This window comes from Pleurodeles waltl, chromosome 3_1, assembly GCF_031143425.1.
Source record: "Pleurodeles waltl isolate 20211129_DDA chromosome 3_1, aPleWal1.hap1.20221129, whole genome shotgun sequence".
NCBI classification, from domain to species: domain Eukaryota; kingdom Metazoa; phylum Chordata; class Amphibia; order Caudata; family Salamandridae; genus Pleurodeles; species Pleurodeles waltl.
The window spans coordinates 1,156,407,581-1,156,427,665 of record NC_090440.1 but is presented as its reverse complement, the minus strand read 5'-3'; the positions used below and the strand labels follow the sequence as shown (position 1 = coordinate 1,156,427,665).

Below are 20,085 nucleotides of genomic sequence, written 5' to 3'. Positions count from 1 at the left end.
CAGTCATGGGACTGACTCCTTCACGGTTGTAATTACAAAACACGTACCGTAGTTACATATCCAGATTTATTTATTTTTTTAAATTGCAAAAATACATAATTTATAACAAGGAGAAATTCATATCCACCGTGTGTTATATGGTCAAACAGAGGGTTTACCTACTGTTCTTATCTTGGTCAGTGTTTAGGGTTCAAAAGAGTATCCAGTTCTACTTACTTACATCTAATTTTGTATCAAATTGTGCACTCTTCTAGTTATCAAATGTAGCAGCATTTTTACATGTATCACTGTCTCGATACAACACTCCCCTTTAACCTCAAACTATACGTGAGCATCAGTTGATTAAGGGATACCTTGCTTTGGATTATGCATTTGACTGAGGTGCGAGCCATTTCTCCTAAAATACTTTACATTCTAATATTCACATTAGATTGTATGTTCCTCTATTGTTATAGGTGCAGGTTTAGTGAGTGAAGATGAGTACCTGGAAATTTCCGGCATCACGAAGGAACAATCAGGACTCTACGAGTGCACAGCAGCCAATGAAGTGGGAGCAGCTGTAGTACGGACCGTGAGCGTTACAGTAAACTGTGAGTACCCCAATACCGTGTGAACCTCTCTGGAGTTTCCGTCTTTAATCTCTGTTGCGGGTGCCAAGAGGACTGAGAAAAGTTTGAGTGGGATTGACTGGTAGAAACATCAACCTAATCTGTTTTCCTCAGCGAGAGAATCTGCTTCCTAAACCCGTTTGAGTTCTTATGGAGGTTGATTGATGTCAAAAAGTCCTTAATGAAGAAATCATACATAATAATAGTCGGGGGTCTGCTGACATGCTTTATGCGACCTCTGTTTTGCAAAGGATGAGACTATGATGTCTAGTTGACATTGTTCTTTTAAAAATCCTGTCTGGGAAGATGTGGGACCTCACAATAGATGTCTCTTCTTTTATTTATTTTTAAAGACATGTAGTGGAGAAGGGGTTTGTGAATAGACAATACTTGTGCACAAAGTGGGACTATAAGGGAGATCTCCGTCCGTGGGCATCCTGGCTCATTCTTAGAACGAAATTAAAAATCTGCTGCTTATGTTTGTAATAGATGGATAACTGGTAGTTGTATTTTTCTGAATGTTGACAAGGAAGACAGACTACCTTGAGTAATCTACATGCTGCAAATATAGATGAGGTTATCTTGCTTCAATGTCTATAATTCTAGTGGGGGTGATTTTTGTTTTTTTGTTTTTAATAAAATGGCGTACTACCCTAGCGGGTGGTCAGTCTGCCCAAATTACATTAAAAAGTAAAAGAAAGAAATAGGACGTTCAAGACTGCTAATTCTAAAACAGTTGCTTTTTCATGTCTCATTTCAAAATGGGTAGGTGTTAGCAGACCACTTTATCCTGAAAGTTGGAGCTTAGTGGTACGTCCATGCATTGTGAAACCTACATTCATTTCTTTTTTAAATGTTTTTGTCCTTAATCCACCATTCCTTTGCACCGACTCAAAGAGGTGAGCATATACACTGCAACCTGGAGTACCTGATGCACATACTTGCTGACTATTTCGTGCTGTTTTGAAGATCGAACTGTATTTAAGCAAAGTTAGGGTGTAATCATAGGACAACTACAGTTTGCTTGCCAGGCCACAAAAGGGTTCCATCTTTTCTCGACTGAAGTGACCTTATTTTCCAGATCTCAATTGCAGACATAGATTTGAGCTAATTCGCCACCATTGATGGGGTGGTTTTTTTTGTGCCTACTGCTAGATCATCCAGTTTTACCCCAGTGCCTGACACACATCCTGAATCTCTCTTTTATTTTGATCAGATATCTTACATTGTTGCATGATCTCTGACTTCTGGTCCACAAGTGATCTTGCAATTGAGTCCCCCCAGTGTGGCTGAAAATCTGGGACCCCTGGGGCATAAATGATGTTGAGCCTGATACGCTAGTGTGACCCATGCTGGAGTCAGCACCCAATACGTGGGACCATTTCCTTACATAGATAGTGGAAAGTACTATTGCTGGTTTCGGCTGGTCCCCTATGTTGACTAACTAATGTGGATTCAGCTTGTCCCCTTTTGTGACTACAGGGGCTAGATTATTCCTAGTCTTAAGAGGATCATCTGAACTTCGACCATTCAACTGATCCACCTGCTGCAATGGGCTTTTGCCTCCATTGTCCTTGATTTTGAAAAAAAAAATAAGAATTTAAAAAGGGAGTAGCCCTCTTTTGAGAGACTATTGGCCACATTTCATGTGCCAGATCTCCCCCTTAAACCCCAGGCTTGGGCTGAACTTTCAAAACATTCCATGGTGTTTTCTCTTCTTGCAGACTCGAATCACGCCTGGTTGATTACAGCGCTTGTCCGAAAGGGTTGCTGGGACCTTCTGCCTAGTAGACCTGAGTGGGTACCTATTTTTAGGTGCTGCTGTTAATACATGTGCCAGCCCCCCCTTTAATGGCAGTACAAATATTTGATGAAATGGCTGCTGTCAGAAACAGTCTCTCAGAAAAGCCCCCTTCTTCCTCTGGTACTCTCTTCTTCCCCCTTTTAAAGGTCTTTGAGATCTACGTCCCACCTCCAGATGTCAGGCAGTGACCTCAACAGTGGAAGGAGCCCTCTGAAGGTGCTCACAATCTCTGTCATTCGTGTGGTTGTACTTTAGGGTGTGGCTGCCTTTCTCCTTGAGCCATCCTTCACTCCCTATTGGATTTGTGTGTCAGAACATGTCCTGTAAGGGCTGAGTCTAGTGCTGGCTTTGCTAATGCTCCCAATCAAATTAACCCATGCTGCAAAAACTCGACCCCGTCACACCAAAACCATTGTCTCGTACCAGCGTGGACATAGGCTGCTTTGCCCTTGCATCCATGCCCCTCTAACAAGAACGACCACACAGATCAAGATAAGCACATGGGGGCCTTCACCTCTGCTCTTTTTGATAAACATTAAAATTTGGAACTTAGCTGGATAAATGAGCGGAATCTCCCTAGCGTTCTCTGTGACCAGTTTATAACCTGCCCCCATGTTACTCGCCCAAGCTTTCCCCACTTACATTCATTTCTGTTCTAAGATGTTTAACTTTGTCTGATGGCTTGTTCATACCCTAAACAAGTGTCATAGCTTCCATTGGTGCAGCAGGTTCAATGGCACCAAGAGCCCTGAGGAGCCCACTGAACACACTGATTATTTCACAGTTAAACAGTGGCCAGAAGTTCTAATCCCTTCCTTGTACAAGGAGCCATGCTATTCTGGCTAATCACTGCCATAAATGGATAGATGAGTAAATTAAAAGTTTTCATTCTTGATAATCAATAAAGTTAGTTTAGACTTGGTCACCTTTATTTTGATGATTCATATGATGCTTCTAAACCAAATAGCTTTGTGAAATTACTAAGAGCTAGGTGGAAATGATGACTTAAAGCATTATTATTATTTTTTTTTCTTCGATTGAATACTTCATAAAAACGTGACCGGTATAAGTGTTCAACATAGTCCACGTGCCATAGACTATAATCCATGGGTAATATGGTGAGAAAGACATCCACCACATTTGTGACAAGGTATTCCATCTGCCAAACTCCGAACAAGGCCCTTGTTGTAACATACCACAATGCAGCAAGGACCACATTGCCTCAAATGTATTTCATTAAACACCTTGATTCCTGCTCTGAAGAACTGTAGTTTGCCTAGTTTAACATTTAGCACTAAGAACCTCTAATATCTACATTGATGTTACAAAGTGTATCTTGAGTTGGAGAGTGCATGATAAGGTAGCAGTCCTGAAAGCAAGAAGTAAGACCCATTATTGTAGATCCGCTCTTAAAGCTATCTCACAAGCTCATTTTTGAAACATAACAATTATGCCATTGCTATTTCAGTACTTTTGGTATATACACATTTTTTCGATTAGCGAGGAGAATCTATTGATTTTCAACGCTTCATTGTACATGGTATGCAGAGAGAATTTGATTATTAAAAGGACAAAATCACAAAGGGCCTTATTTATACTTTTTGGTGCAAAAGTGCACTAACGCAGTTTTGCACCAAAATGTTTTGCACCGGCTTGCACCGTTTTTTAGTACCAGCTGGGCACCATATTTATGGAATGGTGCAAGCCGGTGCAAAGGGTGGGCTAGCTTAAAAAAAAATCACGTTAGGCAGGTTTGAGTCAAAATAAATGATTCTGACCAGATTAGCATCATTTTTTGACGCTAAGGGGCATATTTATACTCTGTTTGCACTGAATTAGCGCCATTTTTTTTTTTTTACTCTAATTCAGTGCAAAACTAACTCCATATTTATACTTTGGTGCTAGACCCGTCTAGCGCCAAATTTATGGAGTTAAAGTCATTTTATGGAAGTGGAAACCTACCTTGCCTTAAGGAGATGCAAGGTAGGCGTTCCTGTGCAAAAAATTACTCTATGCCCTTAACGCCATATTTATACTCCCATGCAAAAATGGTGCAAAGGAGGGAGGAGTGGTCAAAAAATGGGACAAAGCTTGCTTTGCCCCATTATTTAAGACCTGGGTCAGGGCAGGCATTAGGGGACCTGTGGGCCTATTTCCATGGTGGAACACCATGGAATAAGCCCAGAGGTGCCCTCCCTAGGCCCCAGGGGCACCCCCACCCACACTAGAGGGACTGCGAGGATGGGGGACCCCATCCCAGGTAAGTACAGGTAAGTGCATTTTATTTCTGAAAGTGCCATAGGGGGCCGTGAAATGGGCCCTCATACATGGCACAGGGTGCAATGGCCATGCCCAGGGGAACCCCTGTCCTCTGTGCAGGCCACTGGGGTGGTGGGCATGACTCCTGCCTTTTCTAAGGCAGGAGTCATGTGGCATGGTAGGTTTAGCACCATAAAATGACGCTAATCTTGTTAGAGTCATTTTTTTTTACTCTAACCTGCCTAAAGCCATTTTTTGGTGCTAAACCCTCTTCTTCTATACTGCCAGCCCCACCCGACTAAAGTCATTTTTTAAAACTCTGGCCTACCCTGTGCACCGGCTTGCACCATTCCATAAATATGGTGCCCGGCTGGTGCACAGAAATGGTGCAAGCCGGTGCTAAACTTTTTGGTGCAAAACGGAGTTAGTGCAGTTTTGCAGCAAAAAGTATAATTAAGGGCCAATATTTTGTAAGTTTGCGCCACTTTTGCATAAAAAAATGACGTTAATGCGGTGCAAAAAAAGTATAAATCAGGACCTTGGTGCTAGATAGGTCTAGCACCAAAGTATAAATATATAGTTAGATTTGCACCGAATTAGAGTAAAAAAAATTACGCTAATTCAGTGCAAACAGAGTATAAATATGCTGCAGGGTATAAATATGCCCCTAAATATGGCGTTAAAGCCATAGAGTCATTTTTTGCATGGGAACGCCTACCTTGCATCTCTTTAATGCAAGGTAGGTCTCCACTTTCAAAAAATGACTTTAACTCCATAAATTTGGTGCTAGAGGGGTCTAGCATCAAAGTATAAATATGGAGTTAGTTTTGCACCGAATTAGAGTTAAAAAAAATAACACTAATTCAGTGCAAACAGAGTATAAATATGGCCCAAAGTTTTTTGGCCATTGAGATTGACTTCTATGTGTGAAATACACAAAACTCAGTAGAAAGCCAAGGGACACATTTGTCGATTTCCCAGTTAGATTGGCTGTGGATGCTGCTAGGTAGCAGAAATGTAAAAATTGTTGTAACTCCCCCATATCCCACATTTTACTCCTCATTTACAAGTCAATAGTACAGACCTGAGTGTGCTCAAAGGCGACCCTGAGACACATGACCTCCTTCCTGGAGTAGCATAACTAGGATTTCATTTCCCCCTGTGAAAGCAAAGAAGACTGGCCATGTTACCACCATGGACACCATTGCCACTACAGCTGCTTTACTAATGATAGTTAAGTCTTTTCTTACATGTCTCCACGTTCGCCATTCTATGTGTTTCATCTTTCTTCCCTTCCTCCATCCCTCCTTTCTCGCATCTCCTTCCAAGCTTTCACTGTCCCTCCTCTTTACCTACTTCTAAACTTTCTTCCTTTTCTTAGAAATCTTTAGCTCCATCCCAATCTTTGTTACTTGTCTTTCTTCTCTCACTCCTCCCCTTGGCCCTTTGCTCTTTTTCTTTCAATATTTGCTCTTTCCTCCACTTCAGACTAGTATCCAGCCTATTGATATTCTAGCCTTCCTCCTCAACTGTCCCTGTTATTTGTATGTTTCACTTTCATATTTACATCACGTCTTTCTGGGGTAACTCCCTCTCCCACTGGTGTTAGAACTATGTTGGCAAGAGGGCAGGTCAGGGGTCTTGTTCATCTGTTTGTGACAGGGAAGGCCCTTTTAAAGTGTTACTCATCCTTAGGCACAAACCCCAGGCCATCTTGTCAAGGGAAGGCTAGCACCTGTCCACACCCAAGTCCTTCGTGCTCTATCACAAGTGCCTTTTGCTCCATAGGTAGACAAAATTCAAGTTTGCCAATAAATTGGATTTTGAATAACTATAAAAATTAGTTATTAAATTATTTCACTAGACGCTACTAATCCGAATTCAGCATTTATTAAATGTAACAATATAGCCCAGTGTTTCAGTATGAAAACAGCAAGCCTTGTAATAGTGAAAATAGCTATTGGAGATATTTCACTAAAAGGACATATTCAACATTAACTTTTACGTTCCCTTTATCTAATTACAGGCACTCTGTCTTTATGTGTAATAAGGCCTACATAGGGTGACTTAATAGTATTTAAAAGAAAGATTTAGGACTGTCAAAAAAGGGATATTTTGACAGGTCACATATTCCATTTAAAACTGTCACAGGAATATTAACTATGCAGTTACCATTGTTTGCACAATGGTAGTCTCTGATGTGCAGCCAGCTCACTTGCACACATGGGTGTGCACATGTGTAACACGCCCAGTGCCTCTTCCCCTAACTGTGCAACAGCAGCCTTTTCTTAAAAAGCAGACACTGTAGAGAAACATACTCTGTCCAATTACCATGAGTGAGACTCCGGTAGTAAGGCTCACCCGCAGTGAGCTTCTAAAAACCGGACTAAATGAGTGGAACCCCTTTGCCACAGCCTGCCACCATTGATGTAGACCTAGGAGCATATGAGTAAAATTACACATTTGGCACTTGCACCTGTTTTTGAATGTCAATGATATTTGTACCTTAAGTTTTGCAGAGAACTCAAGCTGTCAAGTTGCAAAAGACCTATGATGGATTTACCAAGGTGTAAAGCCTGCCCATTGCTTACTATTGGTTAGCTTTACAGTCACTCACATATGCTTGATTCTTTCTTCCTTCCCCACCTTGTACATCTTGAGTTTGTCGCTCACCTGGAGCATAGCCTCTTTACCGTCTCTCAGATTGGCTGGCTTTTGTGTGCGTCCAAAACAGGATTACAGTTTAGGTACAAATTGTGTGTGTTTGCTCCCGCAGACTGTGGTAGTCGAAACCTGCCACCGATCGCAGAAGCACATAGTGCTCATGTGCTTTTTAGGCACTTCCGAATTGGTGATAAAATGACCTGTCAGCCTGTTACTCCACATTCTGAGGTGCCCAACTCTTATCGTAATGTGTGCAGATAACACATCCACGCATTTGCACACTCTGTTCTATTGTAAAGCGTGCATGCGCAATTTGCACCTAATTATTTTGCCCCAATCTGATCAGGTGCCAATAGCCTTTACACCTCGTTAAATATTAGCTATTGGCCTTTGGTTCTTTTTTATCTCACAGACTTCTTTCACTAACCCTTGCTGCTCAGCTGTTTCAATCACTTAAATACTCCCGAGGTGGATACAAATACGTATCAGGTATTTTTCATATCCTCCAAAAACCTTTTAAGTGAAAATGTGCTGTACAAATATGTCTCTTATTGTACATCACTTGCTAACCATGGCAAGAGACATAAGAAACATGGCTGCTCATGGCTTAAGGGGTGGTTATGTTACAATTGCCATTCATTCGACGTTTTTCCTTATTTTGTAAGTAGCAGTTTATGGTTATGTATATTCACAAGGCCTTCCTGTAAAACTGTAATGTTTGATATTGATGTATGTGCAGTTTCTCTGTTTCTGTTTCCCATTATTTCACATCACTTCATAAGAGCGATTTTTACCCAGATGTTTCCTACATTATTCATATCATTCCAGTGGATTTTCATCCTACTCCAATACTTCTTCTAAACATCCTTCAACAGTGATGGTTTGAAAGAATCGTAAGTTTAATAAAGTGTGCTTAAATATGATTTTAGATGTTCCTAGTTCTCATTTTCTGGCCTTTCGTATGTTTTTGTATTTTCAGAATTTTCACCAATGGCCATTTCGACCACACGTCAAAGGTCAGATTTTATCAATCTTCCACTCCAAGGCCATGGCTAACAAGTAAAAAACAATACCTGCACTCTCTAACTGGTACACAAATGATGTATGAGACTACCACAAGGAGTAAAACTTATATTTTTATACTAGTCAATTAGTGAAAGTCCAATTGTTGCACCAGTCGGTCACTACAAATTAGGATGAGGCATTCTTTCCTGATAATTTATTACGTTTTAGACATGTGTCTTCGTTTTCCACAGATCCGCCGTACATCTCAGTAGCCAGGAACACCGGTGTCCTTCTGGGGCAGAAGGGGATTCTTCAGTGTGAGGCATCAGCAGTTCCTCATGCCAACTTCTCCTGGTACAAAGAAGACAAAAGGTAAATAAAGACCTCTGCAAGTAGAATATGCCAATGTGAGAATCTGTGTGATTGGACTGATCTTGAATCCTGGAGTCGAATGCAGAAAGGGTATTAGTGTTTGTCCATACATAAGTTGCTACTGACGATTTTACCTAATTATCAAGTTGCCATGTTCTCCAGGACCTGGAGGCAAGGGAGTTGGGTGGATTGAAAAACACGCGATCCAGCATTTTTCCAGCCTGACAAGATACATTCATGCTACTATTGTATTGTATTATAGCATTTTTAATGCACATCTTACTGTGACAGTGAGCCCAAAGCGATTTTTGGGAAGTCAGGTAAATATATGTTTAGTTTGATGTTCGTGATTGGTAGAGCATGTTTTCTAAAGGGTGGTCTATGTGGGAAGTATTTTTATGCCATATGTGGGGCTTAAAGGTACCCACCAAACATGTTGCAGAAAACCCGTGTCTGCGCTAGTACATGGTATGAAGGAGAGCAATGAGCTGTGTGGAGTGTTCCCAAACATTTACTTTGCTTTCCCCACCCTACTAGTATCATTATTTATATGCTGACTGTGCTCACGCCTAAAATGGAATGAGCTAAAGTAAGGGATTGGTATTTTGCTGGTATTACACACCATTCTGAAACATCTGCTACTTGTATTACTCTGAGTGACAGAGTAACAACTACTATAGTGATGTACTGTTTAGAGGCTGCTAAGTTACATGGTCAGATTGAAGAACACCCTAGAGATGCCCAGATTTCTTAGTGGCTCTGCCTTCTGCCGACAATTCCTCATTTTAATTTCCGTCTATGTACTCGGTATCTGAAGGGTATGTGGAGCTCTGCCTCAATCCTGGGCTCAACAAAAAGTAACAAAATATTTCTGGACTGTATGAATTGGATTGGTAGCTAGTAAAACTGTCTGAAGCAGATTTGATTGTAGCATGGTTCATATCTCAATGATGACATTTGTTTGCGTCTGCCTTTTAGTGATGAAGTCCACCTTCGTCAAAGGTTCACGTTTTTTGTCTTACTATATGAGAAAACATAGTTGTCTTTCGTAACATTGCACTTTTATAATTTTATGAGCACATCCATATTCTGACAAGTTTATTCACCTTACATCTTTATACATAGCCTTCCGGGGTCTCCAGTGTATGAGTCTTTGTATATGCAAACATGACATTTTTCAGATTTTCAGATTGTGCTCCCAAAGTGCAGCCAGACGCTCAGTTTATTTTTTATTTTTACATTTTTATAATTTATATGTCAGTATTATACTTATCCAACTTATGCACAGAATCATTGTCCATTATGATGGTAGCCAGTGGCACAGCCCCCACCCACAGCATAGGCATCAACACTGTGTGAGTCATCGGTGCATCTGCCCCAACTGTGCGCAGAACCAAAAGCCTTTATGTCCAGTTGAAACCCAACATAAAAAACATGAATACACAGTATTTATTTTACCCCCCACCCCCACCCCCCATGCTCTGCTCGTCACATATTTGCACAGTTTGGAGGATTCAAAGCGATACAGGGTAGCCCATAGAGTTCACCCCCTGCTCATTCACACCTCTTGTCAGTGTTCATTCACATGAATATCCCTCCACTCCCCCACTGCATGTGGGGGCGCAGCACCCGGGGGTCCCCCACTACACTCATGCCTGTCACTGACAGAGAGGCAGCGGTGCTGTCATCAATTAGGTCATGTATCCTGCCACCCTATGCCAGAAGATCCTCCACCAGCCTATCATCATGCCTAACCTTTCTCATATGTGTCTCCTCTGCTCCAGCCCATTCTGTCAGATCCTGCAACCAGTCCACCTTCAGTGGGGACCTCTGGCTCAGCCATCAAATGGCAATGAGTCTTTGGCCAAAGTCAGTCCAGGAGGACAAATGTTCTACTAAGGCCCATATTTATACTTTTTTAGTGCCACGTTTGCGCCACTTTTTAATGCAAAAGCGGCACAAACTTACAAAATTCAATTGTATTTTGTAAGTTTGCGCCACTTTTGCGTCAAAAAAGGAAGCAAAAGTGACGCAAAAAAAGCATAAATATGGGGCTAAGTTTCCAATTTTTTCTTGCAGGTCCCAGTCTCAGTAGACATTGGTGTAATTCCCAAGTGATTGCCCAGCCCGTACTGTTATGCAGGTGTCCCAGAACCTAATCCAAGTAAAGTTCAATATGGGGGAAGATCCATATTACACTGGCCTGTGTAGGTGCTCGGGTGAGAAGTATGGAACGTGTACTAAATTGTATTATGTAAGTTTAAACCTTGCCCTAATAGAGACCTGCTACACTCCCCAGGTGTCCTAGTCCATTACCCCGCCGTTATTGTACACTCGCTAACCTGTTGCCATTTCTCCACAGCTTTAAGGGAAGGCCTGGGTTTATCTAAAGGCAGGACAAGGTATATGTGTGTGATTCTCGTACCTCCCGCTGTTGTCAGGAGTGCAATAGGTGCTTGTGTATGCTCGGAGTGTCAGGAGACCATTGCCATATCTATTGTGCTGCGGCCGCTCTTTTGGCATATTATAGGAACTGACCCTTTCTGAGGCCAAGTGGCTCAGTTGTCTACTGCAGAGTGATAAAATGGCCCGGTGGGTGTATAGCATCGCACCTCCTCCCTTCAGTTTTGTGCCATGGCCTATGCTATTTGCAGCGAGGGATGACATTTCTACACCTCCAGCTTAGGCACATAGGCTGCCCTGTAGATCACTCGACACACCTCCCTCTTCCACAGGTTGCATGCCAACCATATTATATGGGGTATTGTCCCAGGTGTTCTGTTCTCATGCAACAATAGGGCCCCCTGATCGGCGCCCCCAAAACTAGCAGTCAGCAGGGACGTCTCTCAAGTGTGTTGTATGTGTGACATTTGGTAGTACATTTCAAGGTCCGGGACTTCCATCCTACCTTTTTCCCATTTAGAGTGGCAAGCCTGACCCTGCATCACTTTCTCCAAAAGCACTCCCACTAAGAACCGGTCCAACTCCCAAAAAACACTCCAGAGAATTTCGTACATGGTGCCCTGCAACATATAAAGGCAACAGAGCAGTACAACCATTTTTATTAGGGCTATCTTCTCCATCAGGGAAACCTTCAGCGTCTTCCAAAATTGTATGGGTGGTCAGAGATTTGCCATCCCACACTCCATGTTTAAGGTGTGGCATTGCTGTACCCTGTGTGATATATGCATGCTGAGGGATTGGACACTGTTCTTTTTCCAAGCAGATCCGACTTTGGAAGCCAATTGAGTTCCATGCCTTTCAGCTGACCCACCGGGAATGATGCAGATTTCAATGGGTTCACATGTAGTCCTGAAAGCGCTCCAAATTCCCCCATCACATTTAAGAGGATCAGGCCGATACGTCTGGCTGGTGCAAAGAAACCATGGCATCATCCACGTATAGTGGTACAACATAGGTCTTCTGTCCCACCTGCATTCTCCAGCCGTGCAACACACCACTGGCTCTATCTCTAGAGCTGCCAGCAAAGGGAAAAGGGGGCACCCAAGTGATGTTGCCCGCTGCAGATAGATCACTTCCAACACTGGGCGTCCTGCGAGCAACAGTCTCTGCGGTTGCTTGTAGAGCAGTTTTATCCAGGCAACAAACCTGGGACCCAACCCCACTATGTCAAACCCACGCCACATATACTCCCAGTTGACCCTCTATATCTAAGAAGGCAAGAGCATTTTGATCATGATCCAGACAGTGCACATGAAAAACGTGTAACAGACTCTGGAGGTTGCAAATGGTGTTTCTGCAGGGGATAAACACAGACTGACCTGGATGGAACAGTTTCGGGAGGTAGTGGTACAAACGTCCTGCCAGACGTTGCCCAAGTATCTTCTGATCTATATTTAATAAAGACAGGGTGTGGTAAGAGGCTGCATCCAATGGATCCTTCCCTGGCTTGGGTATCAGCACGAGCCTGGATGTAGGAAGCACCCTTCTCTCCAGGACTTCCTGGTATACCAAAAGCAATTTATCGGCCATATTCTCTGGGAGCGACCTATTGAGTTTGGCAGGCGATCCATCCCCACCTGGGGCTTTAGCTGTCTTGAGGGAATCTATGGCCTGTAATATCCTGTGTTTACTTATGGGACCCCTAGATCCACCCATTCAGTTCCCTCTACTGAATCATCAGCAGAGAGTCCAGTTAGGCTGGCACCAAATGGGCCGGTGCATGACAGTGTGACATATAGACTTCCCAGTAGTAGTCAGTGAGGGTCTCATTGTTAGCCTGCTGTGTATGGACCTCCTTCCCCTTATGGTTACTAATCATCAGTATGGGTTCCGTGTGGTGGTCCTGCATTGTTATCCAGGCCAAAAGCCTGCTCATCCTGCCCCTCTCCATATGCAGCCAACATCTATAAGAAAGTGGTACTTGTTTCTCCAAGCGGTTCCACAAGGAATGAACCTGTTTTTTTGCTGTTCCACTCCGAGCCTCTATCTGATCCTGCGGCAGCGCTCGCTCCAAGGTTGCCAGTTTTCTTCAGGTCCCTCTCCAGTGTTTGTCTGATACCTGTAGTGGTTGCCATGCCACTCCCCTTAGCACCACCTTCATGGCATCCCATTCTGTTGCTGTGTGTAGGGTGTTCTCCCAGTTATGGGTGAAATATTCTATCAGGGCATTTGCTATTGTCCCCCTATAGACCGAGTCAGTGAGGGCCTCTGTCTGCATCTGCCACGGCAGGACACATGGCACTCATTTTGCCAAAGAGTAAATCAAAAGCAGTGGTGAGTGTCTGAATTGTATCTGGCCAAGTATGTCATGTCTGTCACCTTTTGTGTTCAGTCTACCTGTGTGAGGAAGTTGTCTAGTCTGCTGTGCGTGTCTGTAGCTGGAGTGTATCAGTAGCATTTGTGTGTCTGTAGATGCTGGGCGCTCCATGTATCTACCAACCCCATTCCCTGCAACGTTTGTCTCAGGGCTTCGGTCATATTGGGTTTTGAAGACTGGCGTGGTAGGGACCTATCCATATCTCCATCTAACAGGCAGTTGCAGTCCCCAGTTACAATAATCTCCACAGGCAGAAACCCCTACACTGCCACCAACACTTGCCCAAAAATGCCGCTGGCGTCTATGTTGGGAGCACAAACATTAATCAGGCAGATTTCATGGGCATCTAGAGTACAGATTAGGATAACATACCTCCCCTCTGCGTCCATACACAACCGCACTTTTTTGGAAAGGGACACCAGGGGCCAACCATATAAGGGTCTCTTGGGCAAACCCTGAGTAAGATGTGGTATAAACCTGCCTTCTCCACCGCCGTCACAATGAGACTGTACATTCACCTCATGAATGCATTTCCTGGTGGAACGCAATCAATACCTGATAACATTTAATAACATTTAAAGTAAGTGTGGATTCTACAATATTTCTCAGGCCTGTTCAGTCCTCTGACGTTCCATGTAATGAACTTGTATTCACTTCCCTGCATGACCCTGTGCTCTAATCTGCATAGCCCTTCCACTGGGTCGTCTCAACACCAGTGGCAGAACACGAGATTCACAAGCATCAAGAGCATTTTTCCTAAAAAAGAGCATCAACAACAAGAACAAAAACAATCAACAGTTCCCTACCCGGCTCCAGCCCCCAACCCCAGGCACAATATGTAGAACTCCTTCCCTCTCAACTATCAGCCAGAATGGTATCGGTCACCGTCCTGATCCCCAACTAAAGCAGTTAATAGGAGTAGTACAGGCTGAGGAGTTATGTCCCTACTGATCTGCGAGACCAGCACAGCTACTCAGCGGGCCGCAAGAGGATGGACCCTCTGTCATTCCCAGCCACAGAGCAGTACATGCCTCAGCCATCTTACATAAATGTTTAATCTGCATCAAGGGTGGCACGCCTAGGCACCCTGCCTACCCTAAGGAAGCATTACCTAACCTTCATGTTGCAACAACTTTGAAACCCAGTCACGCATACAGAGTTTTAACATTACAGGTTGTGGTTAGATCACCAACTTCCTCCAGACCTCCTTGGGTCATCTTTTCCTTCCAGGCGTTGGAATCACATCACAGGCATACCTATGCTGGGGACTGGCGTTCTCAACCATGACTCCTCCAGCCATGGGACAAATATCCAAATCATAGCTTCTTGGTGCCATGCCTTGCACCCTCTGAAACCTGCAGAGCCTACTCAGTATCTGTTTTGTGGTGCAGTGTGTCAGGCACCAGTCTAATCTGTTTAAAAGCTCTGTGTTCCAGTGAGCCCCACACCGCTGACCTCTGGGTGCCATCCAGATACAAAAGAATGCCATCACCAGTTGGAGCCCCCAATCTCTCCAGACTCCCTAGCTGCATCCTCCTGTTATGGCAAGAGTGTTGCACCGGTCGTCCATGAGTCTCTTGTCTACTAGTAGTACCAGCCAATCTTTTCCCTCCAGAAGAATATAGCCTGTGCAAAACCTCCTGCGGAGACTCATAGAACTGAACACGGCTATCTATTACACATGCAGTTAGGCAGGGAATAACAGGCTGTTTTTGATATTGCTGTCTCTCAGTTTCCTTTTTACAGCTAAGAAGTTATTGAGAAAGGTCTGCTGTGGGTGCAGTCAGGGTAAATGAAAATTTGCTTAGCTTCATAACTGGGGGACTGCAAGTGCACACATGCTGAAAGATGGCATTGCGGTCACAGTAAATAAAAAGACAAGCTATCATGTCCCGGGGTGGCGCTTCCAAGCCCGACACCACTACCAGTGCTCTGTGTGCCCTCTCCATCCTAAACAAATTGGACAGTCAAGGGGGCCTGAGGGTTTTTGTAATCCAGTTCTCCAGGAGAGTTTCATCGCAGGGCACTCTGCCCGCTCAGGGAAGCTCACAAGGTATATATTATTTCACTGTGACCGGCCCTTGGTGTCCTCCAGGCACTCGCGACATGCATGTCACTGCATTTTAATCTCTCCACCATGGCTATCAATGACCTAAGTTCCTGTTTCAGAGCGTCCACATCATCCTTGACCACTATGGTACAATTCACAACTTTTTGCATATCCAGTCGCAGGTGGTTAATCTCAATAGCTATTGAAACCATTCCCCTCCAAGATGGGCTGGGAGCCCTAAATTGCCACCAGGAGTTCCATAGAGGTAGGACCTTGATCAGGAGTTTTTTTAGGTTGTTCACAGTTTTGATATGCATGATGCACCTCTGGCCTTGTCACAGTCTGTTTAGCACGGTTATTGGTTTAAGTCAGTTTTGCCTATTTGTCTTCCCCCTTGTCTGCATCTATTGTGGCCATATCACACTAGCTAATGACTCGAGACCGCTGTGATACCAACAGCCAGAGCAACACCTCCTGCGGTATCTGCCCCAGGCACTGGGGTCCATGGGTGCACATGAGGATGTGCCAATAGTGAGTGGTCCAGACAGCCTTCACAAGTCACAGATAGGCAGCCCATCCCCCAGGCTCCAGTCAGGTTCTAACCCTCCACCGACCCAGCCAGTCAGATCAGGACCTGTGCCCTATGCACCTCTCTGTGCTGTCCAGTGTCACTTTGGCTTACCACCTCACCACCAGGGCCCCATTCAGAGAGTATTCGTGGCCCCACTCAGAGGGCCACCCACTGCTACTCTACAGTCTGTCATGCAACATCTAAACTGCATTTTCCAGCTGGGAGCCACTTACCCTCTTTTGAGAGCCCAGTCTAGGCACCCTCCAGCGATGGTGCTGATTTGCAGTGTCCGGTCATCACTCAGGTGCATCGCAAGTAGCGCCCCTGGAATGGAGCCCTTGTGTCACATGACTGGGCTCCGCCACTTGCTCCCTCTTTGACAGTGCCTACTACAATCTCACCTTTGGCCTCACAGTAGCACCAGATCACTCCCTGGGACACCGGCAGTCCCCGCAGTGCCCATCCAGCACTGTCCACAATGTAGAACAGAGGCTAGTCAGTCTTTCTCACCGCATGCCAAGTCCCATCAGTTGCCAGCCAGGGACACCGCACACATGCATGCCGAATCACCAAGCCGACACAAAGACATCTCAGGGGAAGTCACTCCACCTTGTCCCCCTCGTGCAGTTTAGCGGCACAGCCCCTCTTGCTACGCTACTGCAAAAGCCACAGTCATGAGGCAGGACTCAGCTGCGGCCCCACTCACCTGCACCTGTCGGTTTCCATCTTGTTTACCAGCAAGGAAAAGTCCAGCCTTTCAATCACAGGCCTTCACAGGGAAGAAGTACCCCCACCACCGACCCCCTTACAGAATATGCTGCCTCCTATAAGGCTTTTGCCAGGTTTCTAGCCAACCCGAAGTCGTCTAGGCCTGACCAGGCCCTCTGCTACGATTTCCGTAGCAGCCAGGACTCAGCACATCCGGGTTGACCAGGTATGTCCCCGCTGTTTTTTGGCCCCCTTACATATTTCTAGATGCAGGATTTTGGAGGATTCAGGGCTTTGTGGTGGGAGCGACAAGGAGATGTGTCTAGTCAGCCATCTCAGAAGGCCCCGCCCCCGCAGAGACTGCTTTGCAATCCTGAACATTCACTTGCATAAGTGTTATATGTGTTAAATGTTGTGAACTTCACTTTTCAATCTATTGTTTCTGTTTAATTGGCATGTAATTTATAATGCTAGCTTTTGTGTTATGATTTTCCTAGTAAAGTGGTTTGCTCTGTCTTTACACATAAGGGTGCTATGAATAAGTCAATGAAATATGAATAAACCAGATGAAATACTGTCTAACTGGACACACTTTTGAGTTTTCCGAGGTGACTTTTTAATCACTTTCTTATCATTCTTTTTAAGAGATAGTTTGCACCTATGTTAACTATGAGATGGTATTTTGTTGTTCCTATACATATAAAATGGAGATAAGCAAATTAGCTTTGGTTTGCCTTTCATAGCATACACTTGCAATCGTCAAGATGAGACCCAGTACTCAAGCCTATGTCTGACTCTCTTAGTTTTCATGCACATCTTTGTCTTCTTCTTCTTAAGTCTGCAGAAATCTCTAACTCACCCCCAGAGCTATTCCACTTCACCTGACTTTTGTACCCAAATTGGAATTAGGAAAGCTTGTGGTATGGACTGGCTTTCATTAGATCAGTTTGTATCCTGTCCCGACAATGGGATAAGTGGACCTAAGAAACTTGTCAGCTCCAGTTTCAAACCCTCAATCTTTTAGGGGACTTTGTATGATGTTCAGGTACGATGTATTTCTTCGTGATGTGGCACCAGCTTGGGCCCAGTCATTATCCTCTTTATGAGTCAGGTGCCATATTTATGGCTGCAAAGTGAAGCCTAACAAGGCTAGCCACTCACCAGATTGTGGAGTTCAAAGAAGAAACCAAATACCATATTTCTGGTAGTGAATGAGTGCATGACTGTAGTAGGTACACCTTTTCTCCTCAGCAAACGAGCACTGGCAAGTGACCATTAGATGCTGTGTCTCTGTGACCGTGACCTGGGCAGTGTCTGGTAAGAAGGTATCTCCTGCGGGATGTTACACAGTGATATGGGAGAATACAAGGCTCTCAGAGAACAGCAATAGTGTTAGTCCTGAGGGATCCTATGGAGGTTACAGTAAGAGAGTCCCTTTTTTGTTGGGATGGTCCACTTTTAGAATCTGGGGGTAGTTCACTGAGGGAGGGATGCTTGCTTCAAATTGGAAATGGAGACTTCAAGATGGTGGTGGGTATCCTGGCAAACACAATACCTGTAATTGATCGGTTTTATTGTGATACAGTGATATCACGTACAGAAATATCATATTCATCCAGATATTAGTGTATTTGTTCATTATCTCCTAATCCCATCTACCCCAATCCATCAGGCTGCTTTTAGTAGGAAACCAAACACATTGCCCAGAACAAACATATCTTCATTTTACTCTGTTCTTCTCTCTCTTTAGGCTGACAGAAGCAGAGAAGGAAGTGAGAGTTGAAAACCGAGACACATATTCCACGCTTACCTTCTTCAACGTTACAGAGCAGGATTTTGGGAACTATACCTGTGTGGCTATCAACAAGCTTGGAAATGCCAATGCCAGCGTGATACTCTATGGTGAGTAGGCTAAGGAAAAGAGGGGGCACTGTATGTGTGATGTAAACCATATAAATCTATGGTGCTCTTTTTTTGGTATGGAACAGTATTCAATAACAAGTACAAAAAGTAAGGGTCATATTTACACTCTGTCTGCGCCGAATGTGCGTAAAAAATTTTGACGCACATTCAGCGCAAACCTTGCCCCATATTTAAACTTTGATGCCCGAGACCGCGGACGTCAAAAGCCCGCCGTGTGCGTCATTTTTTGGATGCGGCAACCCGCCTTGCGTTAATCTTATGCAAGGTAGGTGTTCCCTTCCAAAAAATGACTTTAAGGCCTGTGTGCCTTATTTATACCCCAGCGTCATTTTGACGCACAGGAGGGGGTGGGCCTTAAAAAATGGCGCACAGCCTGATGTGTGCCGTTTTTTAACACCTGAGTCAGGGCAGGCGTTAAGGGATCTGTGGGCTCGGAAGGAGTCCAGAGGTGCCCTCCCCTTCACCCAGGGACACCCCCTGCCACCCTCGCCCACCCCTGGAGGACACCTATGGATGGGGGGACCCATCCCAGGTAAGTAAAGGTAAGTTCAGGTAAGTATTTTTTAAAGCTTTTTTAAGTGGCACGGGGGCCTAATTTGGGCCCCCCTACATGCCACTATGCCCAATGACCATGCCCAGGGGACAGATGTCCCCTGGGCATGGCCATTGGGCAAGGGGGCATGACTCCTGTCTTTGCTAAGACAGGAGTCATGTCAATGGGGGTTGTGCGTCAAAACAATGACGCAAGTCCGGTCTGATGCCTAATTTTTGCCTCAGACCTGACGTGCCCCATTTTTTTATGCACAACCCCCATTTTCCCCCACGCCGGCGGTGCCTGGTGTGCGTCATTTTTTTTTTTACTCAGACCAGTCCGCAGCGCCGGCTAACACCATTCCTTAAATAAGGTGCCCGCATGGTGTGTTGGAATGGCGTTAGCCGGCGGTAAAATTTTTGATGCACAGCTGCGTTGGCGCAGTTGTGCGTCAAAAAGTATAAATATGGCCCTAAACCTTTCTAGATACATTTAAAGGTGGCGTAATGTGACTGTTTAAACAGTTGCTTATATTAAACCAAGATAGCATTCTGGTTGAAAGTTCACATGCCTCCATTAACCTGCTTCCACTTGTCTGTTACTTGGTCAAGAAAACATTCTGAAATTCTCTCAAACCAACTTATTAGCTTATTTGGAGATTAACCAATTCCCTGTGTCATGATCCTTCTCATATTTAATACCAGTGCATTACCAGTTGTTGCTTGGATCTCCATCATTTCCGAGTCGTACGAAGATGACCAGGTTTCAAAGCAGCACACACTTCACTCCCACCCTAGTGCTAGGAGCAG

At 44.4% G+C, this 20,085-nt stretch overlaps 1 protein-coding gene across 3 annotated transcripts in view; it reads left to right on the top strand.

The window, feature by feature from the left end:
• The window catches only part of LOC138285029 (neurotrimin-like), a 972,192-nt gene that overhangs the window by 930,789 nt on the left and 21,318 nt on the right, over positions 1 to 20,085 (top strand). For all 3 annotated transcript variants that reach the window (XM_069224458.1, XM_069224459.1, XM_069224457.1), the window contains 3 exons: positions 456 to 590; positions 8,592 to 8,712; positions 18,572 to 18,723. In XM_069224458.1, the coding sequence (XP_069080559.1) occupies positions 456 to 590; positions 8,592 to 8,712; positions 18,572 to 18,723 (408 nt within the window). The remainder of the gene's footprint in view (positions 1 to 455; positions 591 to 8,591; positions 8,713 to 18,571; positions 18,724 to 20,085) is intronic.